Source organism: Lichenostomus cassidix, chromosome 14, assembly GCF_008360975.1.
Source record: "Lichenostomus cassidix isolate B80296 chromosome 14, HeHo_3.0, whole genome shotgun sequence".
Lineage (NCBI taxonomy): Eukaryota > Metazoa > Chordata > Aves > Passeriformes > Meliphagidae > Lichenostomus > Lichenostomus cassidix.
In genome coordinates, this window is record NC_139495.1 from 152,144 (window position 1) to 167,929 (window position 15,786).

Here is a 15,786-nt window from a genome sequence, read left to right on the forward strand (position 1 = left end):
TAAGTGCAAATGATGGTAATCTTTATTTCAGGTCCTGATTGAGCAGATAGAGAAACATACACCCCATGCCAGAGCTAAGCACACAGGACAACATCTCCCACTACAAAAGAAGTAAGTTATGGAAGCTGTGTGGTAAGTCAATCACCTCCCCCTTGACCTGCATCTGTGTCCCACTTTCAGGTGTGTCAGCATGTTCCACATCACCTTTGTGTGCTTCCCAAGCAACACACAGCCAGGGCGATAACCACAGGAGCTGTACTAAGAACTGCTGCTTCTGGCTCTCTCCCTTTTAGAGATTGCTCTTAGCTGGAGACACCAGCTCTGACTTTGAACCTGTAGAGCTGTGGCTGCCACTCCTCGGTGTTAACTGTCCCAGGGTCCTGCATCATGTCCCAGCTGTCAGTCCCAGGCAGGCATGAGTGCTACAACCCACTGAATCACGGGTGACCTATAGCAGCTCTCACTTCAGTCAAGATTGAAATAACAAGCAACAATTCAACTTGCCATACAGTTTATTTCCAAAGACTAATTCAGTCTTGGCAAATGTAGCTAGGCTACCTCCATATAGCAGTTGTCCTCTTGGGCAAGGGCTTGCACAAGTTTCATTTTTTTCCCATTCTTTCTGCTGTTTTTCCTTAATGGTTCTATTGCGCTTTTTTTAACAGCAAGTGCCAGTCTGGAGTCCTCACCATGAATGGTGTGAGAATCAGAAGGACAGGAATTATGGACAAGATGACAAGGTAACACTTTGTCTGAGACATGGAGCTCCAGAGGCTCTGCAGCTTCTCTGTCTAAGTTTAGCCCAATACTGTCCAGTGATGCTGGTAAGCTGGCTGCTGAGCCACACCCCCTCCCTTCTGCATGCTTCAGCACCTCTTCACTTCCCCCAGCACCTCCAAGCTCCCTCAAGAGGTTGTGTGAGTGGCAGTGAAAGTCAGTATTTAGCCTGTTATCACTGCCCTCTTGCATTACTTTACCAGTAGGGTTAAAGCTTTTCCATTCTGTCCCCTTTGTAGCTCTTTCTCTGCTGTTTAAATATTGACATTTGATCTCTAACAAATGCAACAGCTGTTCATCTCTGCCAGTATTTTCATCGTTGCTATCACCAGACAGCTCACTAGAGCTGTTGATCCAAGGACTGCCATCTCTATTCTGTGTGTCATTCTCACTCGATGGCAAACCTGGGACAGTGCTGCAGTCAGAACCCTGAAGAGTCAAATGCACACTGTCCTTTATCCTCAGGCCAGGTTCATAGATTGCAGTATCTGGAGGTGCTTCACTCAAGCTGCTGCGCAGACTCATGAAGGATTCATGCAGTGGCTGAGAGATAACCTCATTGTCACTGTCACAGTACAGACTGTTAGACTCACCTGCACTACCAAAAGGCTGATAAGCAGATGGCTGAGGTGCAATGGGGCAAGAACCTACTCTGGATTTCATTTGAACATTTTGATATATTACTTGCTTATGTATTTCCTCCTCTGATAGAAGAGCTAAAGCACCTTCATTTACATGTGTGGAGAAAGACAGAAAATCAGTATGCTCTGAACAAGTGTTTAGAAAATCAAGCTCAGTGCAGGGAGATCTGTAGTTGTTATAACATGTCTGATTGCTAGCAGGCTGAGTAATTTGATCTCTGCAGCTGCGTTCTGGCGTCTCTGACAACTGTTTCAAAGGTGGTGAGGAATGCGTGCTTTCAAAGCAAAGAGTCAGGCTACTGTTAGCCATCGACTGAGACATGAGGGCATTGAAGCTCTTGTATGCAGAGCTGCTTGGTTCTTTGCATGCAGACACAAGCACATTAAAGCTCCTGTAGGCAGAGCCACGGGACTCCAGGGATGGAGACAAAAGGGCGTCACAGCTCTTGTAGGCAGAACCGCACAACCCCATGGAGGCAGACAGAAGGGTATCAAAATTCTTGTCTGCAGGGTTGTTTATTCTGTCTGTTTTGGTCCCAAACAATGATTTATTTGCAGATTCCTGGATCAGGACACAAGAGTCAAGCTCACTTTCAGAACTACATAGAAAAAGGCTTTGATGAACCATTTGTTGAAGATGTCTTGCATCCAGAGAAGAAGAATTTATGCTGGAGCTCCGATAGCCAGATTCAAAGGATTCTCCTGACAGTTCTGACTCTTTGCTGGCTGTACTACAATTGTAGTCATCTTGAAAGGCTTTGGTGAAAAGGGAAGCTATAGGAGAAATATCACATGGTTGCTGACTCTGAGCTGCACTTTCTTTTGGATTTCTCTGCAATGGATTTTCTGACCCAACATTCTCAGAGGTCTTCCCCTCACCTGTGAGGGTGTTTGGGCCTTTACTGTCTTGCATGTTATTTTCATCTGCCAGGAGTGCATCAAACATGGTCGCTAGTAACTCATTGTGTTCAGGGTGCTCTCTGAAAGCACTGTTGCTGCTCTCACAAGGTTCAAACATGGTGATCTGGTTGCCAGTTCCTTCCTGGCTCTCAGTTTCACTGTCTGTTAAACATTCACAGATTTCTATAGACTCTTCAACTGGAATTGTATCAGGGGTTAAAACTGCACTGCTGCCTTTTGGCAAACACTCTCCAGGCTTGCTGTGGCAACTGCAAGATTTCTCAACATTTCTGATGTTATCTTTTCCCTTGAAGTTTTGGATTGACAACCTTTGAGCCAGACAGTTCTTGCAACTTCTGTTTTTGGAAGTCAAAAGGAAAGGACAGTTAATGTTTATGTTACAGGAAACAAGTTAAGGTTGTAAAGCAGAGGGTTGTTTTTTTAAATCTTACTTACATTTGTTGTTCCATATGACTCTGCTTTAAGTCATGGAAAGGGAACCTAATTTCATCAAAGTAGGACAAAACTGAAAACTAATAAAGAAACAAATGAGATTTAGGACACATATGAATTGTATTTTGTATATCCTGCACTAAACAGATAATAGAATTTATTACATATTCTACTTCTGATGATCAGGAAAAGGTATTTTTTGCAAAGTTTTTAAATTACCTTAACATTTTTTACAACCAAATGGCTCTTTGCTGGATTTGGGATTTGATCCCACCATTCTTTCTTCACTCTGCAATGGAAGAATAAAAATTGTTTGTTTTGACTGCACTTGGGCTTAACTGGTGTACATTTCTCTCTTCTGTTGTCCTCTCCCTCTTAAGCATCTGCTCATTTGGTGCTCACAGAAAGTGCTCATTTGGTGCATCTCTTGCTTTTCATTAAACCAGTGCAAAGATGTTTATATGTTTGGTATGTGACTGCTCTGCACAATGACAGTCACCTGTTCTTTTAATCTTGTTTACAATGATGTGTGAAACAGAGAGGAACTCAATTTCACATTACCATTTAAAAAAAATTTAAGAGAAATAAAGATATTTAACCATCATTACTTGAACTCCAGCAAAGACCAGGGTCCAAAACTGACAAACCCCTACTATAAAAAACCTATTTTAGTAAGATTAATAAAGACTATTCAGAAAATTACAGAGTGCAACTGACTTGTGTTTATAAAATCTGTGCTCACAGACAGCTAGATAAAGGTGCTGAGAAAACCCAGAACATAAGATTTCCGTACTAACAGACATTTAGCTAATCAATAGCAATACCGATAGCCATAGAAACGGTTACTCTATAAACTCTGTAACAAATATGATACCTACTTGGTAAAACAGAAGTAACAAATGACAGATCCTGCCACAATCAGTATGCAGGATGTGGGCACAGCCATCTGCAGAATGTCATCAGCTGTCACCTGGTAATCTGTTAAACAAATATTTACATGTGAATGTGCATCTAAATACACGAATTTGGCCATGCCAAATTCATTACTGCTCTTCTGCAACTTGAAAAAACATTCCTTTAGAGGATGTAAAATAAAGCCTCCAGCACATAAACAGACCCCAACAGTTGCCAATAGCGATGGTGTGCGGTGTGTCAGAGACCACCAGGCACAGGTACTGTGGTCAGCTCCTGGGCATGTAAGGAGCTGGGAGAGCCAGCATGTAATGTGAGGCCATTGTCAGCTCTCAGGGACAAAGCCTATCATACAATCCTTAAAATGGCATTATCAAGAAACATGTCAATTTCAGCCTTTTTTTCACAAGGCTAAGCAATCCAACCTCCCTTGGTCTTCTCTTAGTTTCCCAAGGAGTTGCCTGTTTATATTTAGTGTCTTTGGAAGCCTTTACAGATGTATTCACATTCCATTCAAAATTATGAAGGTGGTGAGTCCATCAATCTCCTCCAAGTGGGCAGCAGAGTATATAGGACCATACCATCCTTTTACCAAGCTGCTATTTCTGACACCATTACCATTGTGAAATTCAACTTCTTCACTCCATTCACTCCAGAAGGCTGGGTAGTCTGTGTAGTTACACCTGAGACTTGCAACATAATCATAGCCTCTCTTCAAGGAGCTTGCAGTAATCTCAAAGCTTTTGGCCTGGTAGTTAATTGCTTTTACAAAAGCCTGAAAAGAAAGTGAGAAAGTTCACTTTGACTTCTTCATAAGGTGAAGGGTTAGTGACAGCAACTAAATACCAATAGTTTTATGTGTTTCAGTGATTTTTCAGAAATGAACAAATGAATGTGTACAATACTACAGTTCATGTCATTAGCAGGCGGTATTTGTTACATGGCAATATGCATGTTCTTCTTCTATCAGAAGAAGCCCAGCCCAGGAATGCTGGATTATTCAGAAGGGTATCTGAAATGCCTCACCTGCCCCACAGAGCCACCAGCATCTAGCTTCCTGATGTCTAAGGCAAAAATGAAGTTCATGGAACAGAAGCATTACATTTTCATTCTTAGCCCTGTCTATTGCAAGCGGCAGACCATTTTGGGGTGGCAGTCAGAAGAGTTTCAATCCTTTGACATCTAGCTGAACCATTGTGGGGGCAAGGTGACCTGTGGCAAGCATACAATCAGGAATACTGTGGGACTTGCTCTTGCTGGCCCTTACACTATTATTCATGAAGTGACTTTTTAGGGGACTTTTTAAACCCGAAAGCTTCAGAGATAGAAAATTAAGAGACTGGCTGTCTCTTACCTCTGTAGGGCGCTGCTTCCTCCAGTATTTCACTTCATAGACGACTGGCTGTCCAAAAAGCATGGACGAAGGAGAGTAGCCCTCTTCCCAGCTCAGATTGAAGTTACCATTTTCAGCTTTCTCAATGGCAAGATTTTTGGGGGCCCTCGGCTTAACTGTATGTCAAAAAATACAGTTAAGGAGAACAAGATAATGGGAAAGCACTGATAGAGAAGCAGAGAGAGAAGCATTCACCAGACACCAGAATATCATCATAGTCAACATACCTAGCCCTTTTCACTATGCTGTAGCACAAGGATGGAGAGGCCAAACCACAGCAACTTCAGAGTATTTATTAACTAGCACTGATTCTTCAAGCTGGCTGCACAAACTGCAAACAAGGCCTTTTGGGGCACTGGATGCAGCTTTCAGCCTGGAAAAACAGGAATAACCTGTGCCCTGACAGTAGAAGCTGTATGGCAGGGTAGGCACAGAGCTCCAATGTCACAGCCAAGCTGTCTTGGCTCCCTGTCTCTTGGAAATCGATGCAGGTTTACGCTTATTGGGCAGATAAGCAACAGCATCAATCAAATGTTTTGAAGAGAGCCAGCTCCTTGGCCTGCCTAAGGTATGCAAATGATTTCTCTGAGTATTTAAGATGACAGGTGTTACCAACAAGCACATTGTTCTGACCAAACTGGGGGCCTAAGCAGACATGAACTGCATCTACACTCGGTTGTGTGAAAGAGCAGTCTCTTTAACCTTTTATCACTGGCTGTTAAAATGCAACAGCAATTACTGTAAAAAACCTTCTGCTCATGTAGCATGATTCAACTAGCATGAAAAATCAGAGTATGACAGGGACAGGAATGGGAGGAATTTCAGTAGGGATAGCTTAGCTGCCTTCTAGAAACTGAAAGTAGCATGAGTCCTCTTCATCCTTTAAGCCACAAGTAAAATGCACTAATCTAAGCCCCCAAGCTCCTGCTGGCTTGCAGCTGAGATGGTACAGCTAGAGGAACTCTGCTTTCCCCCTTACTTATACTCATTCCCTAAGAATCTAATCCAGAGTCAGGTCTCTAAGACAAATGGATTTTGCATTTAAGCTACCGTGACACTTTCCACCTCTGATAAACAAAAACTGGTTTTTTTGGTGACACGAATGAGAAGTTTGCTAGTATTGCAAAGCTTGAAACCAGACGTCCCAGTGACAAAGTAAACAAATTCTTACCAACAAGGGCTGGTGTAACATTGTAATTCCACATATCAGTCCCATTGAATTGTAGGGCTAGAATATATGTGAGGCTTGATACAAAATAATCTGGATATATTGTGCAAGTGCACCTTAAACTGTTTTTTTCATTCTCAGGAACACATATGTTTCTGAAAAACATGTTTTCAAAAATGTTATGTCAAAAAATTATGTGATGTTTAAGAGAATGTGACACGCTATTCCTTGAAAAAGTGAAATCAAGTTTCCCAGCATGTAGAGCTAATCTAAATAAACTGAGACAAACAAGTCAGTTCCCAGAAAAGTTTCTAAATCAAATTTGAGATCCCCAAACAACCCACCCTCCTCAGACACCCCCTGAATATCTGTATAGCACAAATTAAAAACTTGACAGGAAGGCTAAAGATTGATCCTAAATAACACTCTTTGTTACACTTCAGCCTCTAAAGGAACATATGAACAGCTTGTTAGTATAGGAACAGGCTTACTGCAGTGTATGAGCAACGATTTGAATGAGTAATTATTTGAATGTCTGTGTGGTGAAATCATCCAGAGAGGAACAGGAGAACCCAGATGCACCTTCCTTTTTAAGAGATGATTACTGGCCCCGCTCAGAATAGGGACAACAGTCTGTGCCTGAACATGGAGTTAGACTGTATGCAGAGACAATAACCTGGGCTCCAGCAGAGAGTATCTTTCACACAGGTTACAGACTGGTGAATCACATAAGATTTCTCAAGAAGAAGGTAAAATTTTGCATGAAGTTAGGATCTTGACAACTTATAAGAGCCCTACAACTCCTGGTAGTAGGACTTGATCCATTCTCTGTACTAAGAGTCAGAAAGCTCTACAGAAGAGTACACCATGAACAGAGTGCTGATAATTGTAGAAACCCCTTTTTACTTAAGAGCAAACAATCAATTTTACTTTAAAAGGAATAATCTGAATTACATTTTGTCCCAGACACCCATGGAAGAGGGAGAGAATTCAAGCCAATAGTGGCTACAGGATATACGAAGCTCTAACAGGGGCACTGTAACATCTTATTAAACACTTACGACACAGAAGACATTTCCTTGCTGTAGCACAGCAGGAACTCTTTGGAGCAATTAGTTTGTGCAGGCACCTTCCAGTGACAAACCAGCTCTTTGTCATAGTCAGTGGAGCATGCAAATTCTTGTATGTGTCCTGCAGTCATAACTAGGGAAAAGCAGCACACAATGAGAAGAAAGAGAATCAGAAGACTATACTGGACTAAGCAGAAACATTGTCCATCTAAACAGAGCTGCCAAACCCCTACAAATTAAGTGAAAACATTGTTATTTTTTGCGCCTGGGTAAGTGGAAAGAGAGCACTCAGACCGTCTCCAGCTTTCTGGAGACCATGTCTATGGTCTTAGAGAGGAAGAGTCTGCAGTAGTAATACTGAAATAGAAAGGCACATCTCAGCCAACACAGACTTCCAATAACGGCAAATCCGATTCCAATAGCTCTGTTTAAAACACTTCAACATTAAATTGCAAAACAGCATCCCACCTGTTAAATACAAAAGGTTCAAAACCCAAAATGCAGATAATTAACAGTCAGACCAGGATAACTGCTTAGACTCATGACTCATGTTTTACCCACAATGGTTCTAAGCTTCCCAAATGCACACCTTCTGCCTCCCCAGAGCAGCTCCCTAGTGCCTAGATCTTCCTGAGCCAGTCTTTCTTCTAGAACATACCATTACTTCATTTCACTCAGTACTTCCTGTTCTGTCTTCTACTTGTTATTGTCATGAGAGCACTCAAGGCCCAGGAGAGATTAAGAGTTACACTGAGCCAGGCACTGAGGAGGTACACAAAAGCCCAGAGTCTTTGCACTACCAGTGTTCAAATTATAACTATTTTCACTGGCAGTATTTAAGCAAAAAATAGAAAATAATGGTCAAAATATCTTTATTAGAACTGGAAGCAGAAATAGAATACACAACCCTCAGTACCCCTCCAGCCTCACTTTCTGTTATTTCAACGTGCTCCACATGAATGATACACCAAACTGGAGAAGCTACATGACAGTAAGGTCATGCTGTTATGTGGACTAACAGTGTGCCAACCCTGGTACTGGACCCTGGAATGTGATAATTTGTCAGTGAAGGAGTCAGAAATAGCTAATACTTCTATAATCCAAGACAATTATGTGCCTTTTCTGATGTTTGACTTCTCTTTTACAGGTAAATAGTAACAGCATTGCCCTTTTCTTGTACAAGCTGTATAAATAAAAATTCCTGCTTTACCTGTCAATTTGCTGTAAAAAAATTAAAATAGCTTTGACTGTTTTTTTGATTAATTTTTTCTGAGAATTTCCAAAGGGATTCTGCAAGAAGGTTTTCTGTGGCACTTATACAATAACAAATTTTGTGTACATGGCCCAGTACTTCACTAACTCTCCATGCTTGTTATTTACATTGCAAATTCAAGATTCAGTAGCCAGCAATTCACATCCTGAAAGGTCATTGTCCTTCAGTTACTTCTGCTTCATAGGCTTATTCCTTCCAACGGGTATCTAAATTTCAGATTACTCCTCCCAAGCTTTTTTTGCTGAAAGTATCTGATTTCATTTTATCTTCCCTACATTTCTATTTTTCTGTTGTTCACTTGTGTAATTTACTATGATCCAACTTCTGCATACTCTGGTACAGTACAGGATCTGCAAACGTAAAATGTGACGGTTAGATACCTTCTAGTGGACATGATACATAACACAATGGGATCCATAAAATTTTGATTCTAAGTTCTCTTGTATATTGACTGCTTATAAACCTAGAACTGACTGCAATTCATGGTTTCATTAGTGTTCAAATACTTAGAAAAAGTTTTGGTTTAGTTACTAAGGCTACATATTTATCTTGCAGATAAGAACTATTGCTGTAATGTCCTTTCTGGATGGCAGTACCATGTTTGGTTCCTTTTTTTTCTGCATGGTACCCAATGCTTCAAAACTCACCAAAAAAGCAGCAAGTCAAACTTCTGCAACATTTTAACAGTCACACTGCTTTTTACTTGAAAATAATCATTATCCTGTTGATGTTGTTTATATTTGGTTGCCATTTGGAATTTTATTGCTAGTTATCTTTTCTCACTTTTAAATGTACTTTTAACAGAAGTACTATCACTTTACGGCTCTTAAGGATGAGTGACATTGTTTTTCAGTGTGTTAATCATCTTAGACTTTCAAGAATACTTCAGTTAAATGAAGATCTTCCTGCAGTGTTAAGCCATGATGACTAACAGTTTTACTTTATCTTACCATTCAGTGCTTTCATGTCCTTTCAGAACTCTAAATTACATTCTCTGCTCTTTTGCTGTCACCTCCTCACTTTTCCATCTCTGGTACACCACATTTTTTTTAAAAACTCCAATATTCGAGAATTTCCTTTTGAAACTATATGCAATACAGGGTCTGTTTTGAGTTCATGTAGTTAAAAAAGGGAACTGAAATACTGAATTCCTTTTTTAATCCTCAAATAGTACACGATGCTGAAGAAACTTAAAACTCGTAGTTAACTAGGCAAACAAAGCCAAACAAAACACTATAAAATTAAACTTTGATGAAGATCATTAATGGAAATGAAAAGGTGGGATTAGCTAGATCAGACAACCTGCCGACATGCTCTTGCAAACCTTGATCCTTCTCATTAATTCAAATTGCACTATTTCATAGTACATAAGATATTAGCTAATAAATCTGCAATTTTGGAGACAGGGTATTTTAAATTGTCTTTTAATTATTTTGGTTTGCTTTAAAAAACAAAATGAGACCTAAGAAACTATAGACTACTGTGGAACTAGCTTAAAAAAACATAGAAAGCAAAGTGTGAGATTCATTTTACAGAAAATAAAAATGCATTATTGAAAACCATTACTCTATATATATATATTATTTGTATTTATAATCAAACATCATAAAGGATGCAAGGAAAAAACCCCATGTTTATATTCAGCCTCTGCCAACTGAGCTTCACGAAATAACCCTTAAGGAACCAGCAGCGCTCAGACTCTACGCATCTGCAGGCTGAAAGAACAGGCTGAGGGACACACCAGAGATCCCATCCCTTGTCTGCCCCTGCGCAGGCCCAAGTCAGAGCTGTAATGTCCCACAGACAGGGCCAGCCAAATCTGTTCAAATCCAGGCCACTATGTTTTCCAGCTCAGTCTCTCTGCAGATTTTGGAGAGCACAAACTGACAGCAGCTCTGCAGGCACAGCTCTGGAGCACAGCTCTGTTGCGGTCCCGTGGGCAAATGGCAGTAGCCAGGGAACAGTGGAGCTTCCTGCAGATCTCCCTGGGCTGTGCTGAGACCTTGCTCACAGTGAGGTGTTCCGTGCCGATCAGATAGTGGGGAAGGAGGAGATGGCTTTCCAAAATTGTTTCTCCTTTCTGCAAATTTTCTTGCCCAAATAGACAAGGTCAATGTAAAGAAAAAAATCTAAGAATTTATTCTAGCACATGGATATTTCAGACATTTGAAGTTACAAATTTTATAGTAGTAAATTAGTGGTAACAGCATTACCTAGTGGTTGTGGAAAAATGCTGTCAATACAAACTTCAGTATAATAATATAAAATATTGACAAACATACCTTCATTTGTTGTATATGAAAATAAAAGGATCCACAGGGTATATGGTGCAGCACTTGGGAGTCTTGCCATTATTGACACTGATCAGGTTCAGTAGGAAAAGCTGTGCTCCAATTCTGCCAACAGAAAATATTATTATAAGCTTACATCACTGTCTCAGTTAAGGTAAAGGTGTAGTTTTTCCTACCACTCTGCTAGATGCTAGAATTCAGATCCCCTGCTGTACCTGTTTCTCACCTCTGGCCCCTACAATTAGCTCATGGAACAATCAGACATGTATAAGAATAAGGAGAATACAAATGAGCTAGAAGACTTTTCCGCAAAATTTTAATTATAGAGGATATGGGACTGACATTGGCAGTGGACCTACTGTTTTCAGCTACTAGAAAAGGACAGTTGTTAGTATGTGAGCAATTAAAAGGGTAAGCACTAGACTAAAATCAGTGACATTGTCACCAAAGCCCTATGATTCCACTCAGATAACTAAAAGAATTTAAGAATGAAGTGTCTGATCTACTGACTAAAATGTCTTTCCCAAGTTCTATCACCGATACCTTGATAATCCGAGTATCACCCTCTTAAATTTTAAGAGTTCTTAAATTCTGAGAGTTGCTCCAACAGAATGCAGATTCATTAAAGCATTAAATAATTAGAAGTTGCAAAACACATACCTAATCATGATATAACCAGCACAACTTTGGAGAAGGAAAATAAGGCAGCTTTTATGTCCCTAAGCATAGCAAAATTATTTAGGTAAATTGAGAACAGATGAAATAATTAATTTCAGACTTAAAAATAGCAAGTGTCCCCAAGATGTTTTTACCAATGTAGCCACTTAATGGAAGACCATGTTCTGCCTAAGATATGGCTACCAGCTTCCATATCACTACAAATGGATGTGACGCATTTAAAATTCTGGTAACTTTGTAGGTGAAGTCATGCTAACTAATACACTTTTGGCTTTGCATTCAGTATAAAGAGGGATAAAATTTGTTCAGCAGCACATTGTTGACACACAGCCCTTTGGTCCCTTCCTCTCCTGCTCTTGGAATTTTCTAACCTCCATGTCTGGACAGTGTTCTTGATGCCTGCAAGCTTCAGCTGTTCCCTTTACATCTGTAGAGCTCCCAGGCAGCACATTAGTTTTTATTTCAAAGCCTCATCTCAGTGTGACGAGAAGAGAAGAGAAGAGAAAAAAGAGAAGAGAAGAGAAGAGAAGAGAAGAGAAGAGAAAAGAGAAGAGAATTCCTCAGATCTCCTTCAGCAGGTGAGTGGTGCTGGGTGTTCTGCAGAAACTTGGTCAGATTCTGAAGTAATAGAGACCACTTAAAGGCGTTTGTGGATGGAGGTTCAATACCCTCTGCCCCAAGCCAACCACAGCAGCAGAACCACGTTTCACGTGTCTGACAGAGGTGAGTCTGCCTGTCTGTCTGAAAATATCCATCTTAGATGTTAAGGGATAAGGACACTGTTAGTGAAAACAGAAGATCAGAATGGAGACTCTTCTGTGACCTTCTCTGGGGCAGTTATTGCTCATCTAGTAATAAAGGACATACCCGAAAGACAATTTCTCATAAGAGCTTGAGAAAACTATTACTCAAGAGCTGAGTTTTTCACATTCTGAGAATAGATGAAATGTGACTAAGCATAGTGATATTTTTTTTTAAAAGAACACAAGTGCCTTTGCTGCTGCTCAAAAAAAAGAGAGCCAACTGCTCCGGCATAAAAAAAAAAATCCTTCTTTTCTTTTTTTCCTGGAATTCTCAAGAGAGGAAGCATTTGCTTTACACTGTTAGGTAATACTGCCACATGACTGGAGTTCCAAGAAACTCTTAGAACTCTTAAAATTTTGGCAGAAAATCCTGAGCTACATAAGCGCGTCCAAATAAGCAGACGGCAGACCAAAACCATCTTCTTATGGAAGAATGGATCTGCCCATGTGGATGAAAATGGAGTTAAGCCAGAGCTTTAATGAAACTGCAATAGGAGAAAATTTTAAAACGTTCACAGCTCTTTTGCCTGTTGCCTCTTAAGTTTTTCATTATGCCAGACAATGAAATACCAATCTTAAAAAAGTGTATAACACATATAGACAATACTAAAATTGCAGCAAACCTAGTAACCCTGATATATTTGAGGAAGGAAATTGTAAAGACCTAAGTGACTTCCCGAAAACTAGGAAAGAAATCTGTAAGGGTTAGAAGCAGATCTACATGATTACTGGCACAAGCTACATGCTTTGATCACTTAACCTTTTTATTTTTTGACAAAAATATGATGTGATTAAAATTATTTCATTTATTATCAAGAAAAACGGTACTAACTTTTGGTCTGGTCTTCTAAGGAAATTATGGTCACATTTCATTTGCAGGTATAATCTGCAAAACTGTTACATGCACAGAGTAATTCCTGCCCAAACCACAGAGATCAGATATTACACAAGGCTGCTTAATGCACCGTTGCTGCAATTGTACAGCTGAAGCATCACTCTCTGTTTAAAACCGGCTCTTTTTAAAATTTAGGAACATCTTGTCTTACTCTTTCTAGTTTAAAGCACTGGCTCTAAACGCGGGATAAAATGAGACAAGCGGTAAATGGCAAAGCAAAGGTTCATCAACAGATTCTGTATCAAACTTTGTAAAGAAAACCCGTGTAGAGTGTAATGCCTTCTGATGAGAAAGCGCTCCCTCTGACGCCGCACTGAGCCCCTTTCCGGGCACTCAGCAAGAAGCGGTCCGAAGTTCTGTGAATCTCCAGGCACACGGGGGGGCGCAGCCCGAGCCCCGGGCTGAGCACGGCCGGGAACGGCTCCGGCCGGGGACGCGGGCCCGGGATACGCGGGGCTGCTGCGCCCACCGCGCAGCACGTCCGGTGGGAACGACGCTTCAGAGAATTTTACCAGTTTTGTCTAAAATACTGTAAAAGGAGCACCGAAGTCAAACAAGCTCAAGGAAAGAAAAGCGCTTCTGCCCGTGGGTCCAGACAGAGCCACTGCACGGCCCCGCGATCTCCACCCCGCGAAGCTCCGGAGGGAGCACAGACCTTCCGCCCTTCCAAGAACCGGCACGGAGAAATGCACAGACCGCACAAAAGGCGCGCCAAGGGCAGGTAATAAGAAGGAGCTGGTCCCGCCGCCGGGACGGAGGGGCGGTCGGACGTACCTTGTCTTGTCCGGCCTCCGCGCCGGGCTCCGGACCGGGGCGATCCCGACCCCGAAAGCGGCGCTGCCTCGGACCCAGCCCGTCCCGACGCCATCCGCCCCTGCACACCGCCCGTCCGGGGCGGGGCCGGCGCTGGGGAGGGAGTGGCTTAGGGGGCGGGCCCGGGGCGGAGTCATGACGGTCGGCGCGCGCAGCCATCGCTGAGGTGTGGAGCACAGGCCGGTGCGGCGGCTCTCTGAGGGGGTGGTACCGTGGTGGGAGTCCCGGTGAGTCTCGGCAGGGCCGCGGGCCGGCCCGTTTCCCGGCCCGTTTCCCGGCCTGTTTTCCCCGTGGGCTGCGGCTGGCCCGGGGCTGCGCGGGCGGCGAAGCAGGGGGGTCGGAGCTCAGCCAGAAGCGGGCAGTCGGTCGGTGCAGTGGTCAGGTAATTTCCTGAGCTGCCTTTAGTTAGTTCAGGCGTTCTTCGAAACCTGTAGAGGATTATTGTCAGTTCGAAGCCACCCGCTCTGGTTGACTGTGCTCGAATCAGGCTATGTGGGTAGCAGGAGCTTTATCCGACATAGACTCACAGACGGTGTTGTGTTTCTCACCCAGCACTGTTATTTCCAGGTTTGTGGGATGATAGTGTCGTAAAGATCGTAGGAGAGGGTAACGGTTAATGGAACGTTATGTAATGGTTAGTGGGACGTTGAGAGCTCTCTTAAGCACCCTTCATAACGAGTCAATCCAGTTTGTTCAGCAATGGATTGTGCGGCTTTGATGAAAACGACACCGTGTAAAGATCCTCGTCAAAGTTTAGAGGCTCAGTGACCACCAGGGGTGCCTAAGGGCCCTCCAAGAAGACCGTCTGAGACTAACTGTGCAGACTCAAGCGACTTAGTATGTGTATCACCGAGAGCCAGCCATGCATGTTAAGCAGGAGTCAGTGATTCCCCTGTGTGTCCAGTGCTGCAAGAAAGTATAGCCTGCTTCATAATACTACATTGGTGCTCAAGAGTTTTATTCGTGATTTTGGGTGATAGCAACACAATGCCTACGTTGTTCTTTTCTATCACTAAAACTAGTTGGACTTTATCTTTTGCACCCTTCCAGAACCACAGAACTGGTCGCCCTCTGCATTCTGAGGACGACCTGGGGATCTGCTTTTTTTGCCCTCATTCAATGTAATAGAGTTTAACTGAAATCTTGTGGACATTTGGACTGTGTATTCTTAATTTGCATGAACATGTGCATTAATTCCATCTTACACCTTCTGCAGCGCTTGAAGCCTGGTGAAACACTGTGATGGCAGCTCAGATGACCGATGCTCATCGACGCTTCTTGCAGGTTCTGATGTCTAATGGGATAACAGAAGGATCAGAGGCCAGGAAATTACACCAGCACTGCTGTGAAACCGATAAAGGTGTGTCTGTCTTGGTGATGAAAGAACTGGGTTTTTTTTCATGGCGCAGCGTACAAATAATTAGATTTCTGAAGGGCACACATCAGCTAAAAAAAGTTAAAAAACTCTAATGATGTTTCCTCTCAGAGAGAGAATGTTCCCTCTCAGTCTTGAAAGATAAAATGACATAGCAATGAGTTAACTAACTTCTAATCAGGCCAGGTTCATATATAGTACTTTTTATTTTATCAGGGTTGTTGTTTATAGGTTATACATATAAATGTATAACATACATGCATATAAACATATAAATGGTTTTAAAAAAATAATTTTTGACACTGGAAGTACTTCATTATAATGAATGCTTTTAAGTAAATACA

General features: G+C 41.9%; 2 protein-coding genes across 8 annotated transcripts in view; one reads left to right on the forward strand and one right to left on the reverse strand.

The window, feature by feature from the left end:
- On the reverse strand, nucleotides 1–14,177 carry IL4R (interleukin 4 receptor). Of its 2 annotated transcripts, XM_085074193.1 has the most exons (10): nucleotides 14,029–14,177; nucleotides 10,870–10,983; nucleotides 7,306–7,447; nucleotides 6,248–6,399; nucleotides 5,038–5,192; nucleotides 4,302–4,458; nucleotides 3,650–3,749; nucleotides 2,991–3,060; nucleotides 2,775–2,851; nucleotides 1–2,674 (listed from the first exon to the last, which is right to left on the reverse strand). In XM_085074193.1, the coding sequence occupies exons 2-10, from the start codon at nucleotides 10,937–10,939 to the stop codon at nucleotides 550–552; spliced, it is 3,048 nt and encodes a 1,015-aa protein (XP_084930319.1). In that variant the 5' UTR covers nucleotides 10,940–10,983; nucleotides 14,029–14,177; the 3' UTR covers nucleotides 1–549. The 2 variants fall into 2 exon arrangements, with proteins under 2 accessions (XP_084930319.1, XP_084930320.1); XM_085074194.1 differs by lacking the exons at nucleotides 6,248–6,399; nucleotides 14,029–14,177 and having other exon boundaries at nucleotides 10,870–10,979.
- The window catches only part of NSMCE1 (NSE1 component of SMC5/6 complex), a 10,894-nt gene continuing 9,061 nt past the window's right edge, over nucleotides 13,954–15,786 (forward strand). For 4 of the 6 annotated variants that reach the window (XR_014855022.1, XM_085074208.1, XM_085074203.1 and 1 more), the window contains exons 1-2: nucleotides 14,303–14,449; nucleotides 15,284–15,427. Coding sequence is in view for 5 of the 6 variants with exons in the window: in XM_085074208.1 (XP_084930334.1) it covers nucleotides 15,310–15,427 (118 nt within the window). In the remaining variant the exon portion in view is untranslated. The other 2 variants (XM_085074206.1, XM_085074204.1) reach the window with 2 other exon arrangements.

Bases quoted from the DNA above. Each gene is read 5' to 3' on its own strand.
- IL4R (XM_085074193.1), bottom strand. From the start codon at position 10,939: ATGGCAAGACTCCCAAGTGCTGCACCATATACCCTGTGGATCCTTTTA. The intron at 5,193-6,247 runs GTAAGAATTTGT...TTTGACATACAG, and splicing joins TGTTACACCAGCCCTTGTTG to TTAAGCCGAGGGCCCCCAAA. The intron at 3,061-3,649 runs GTAGGTATCATA...CTTCCATTGCAG, and splicing joins TGTTACTTCTGTTTTACCAA to AGTGAAGAAAGAATGGTGGG.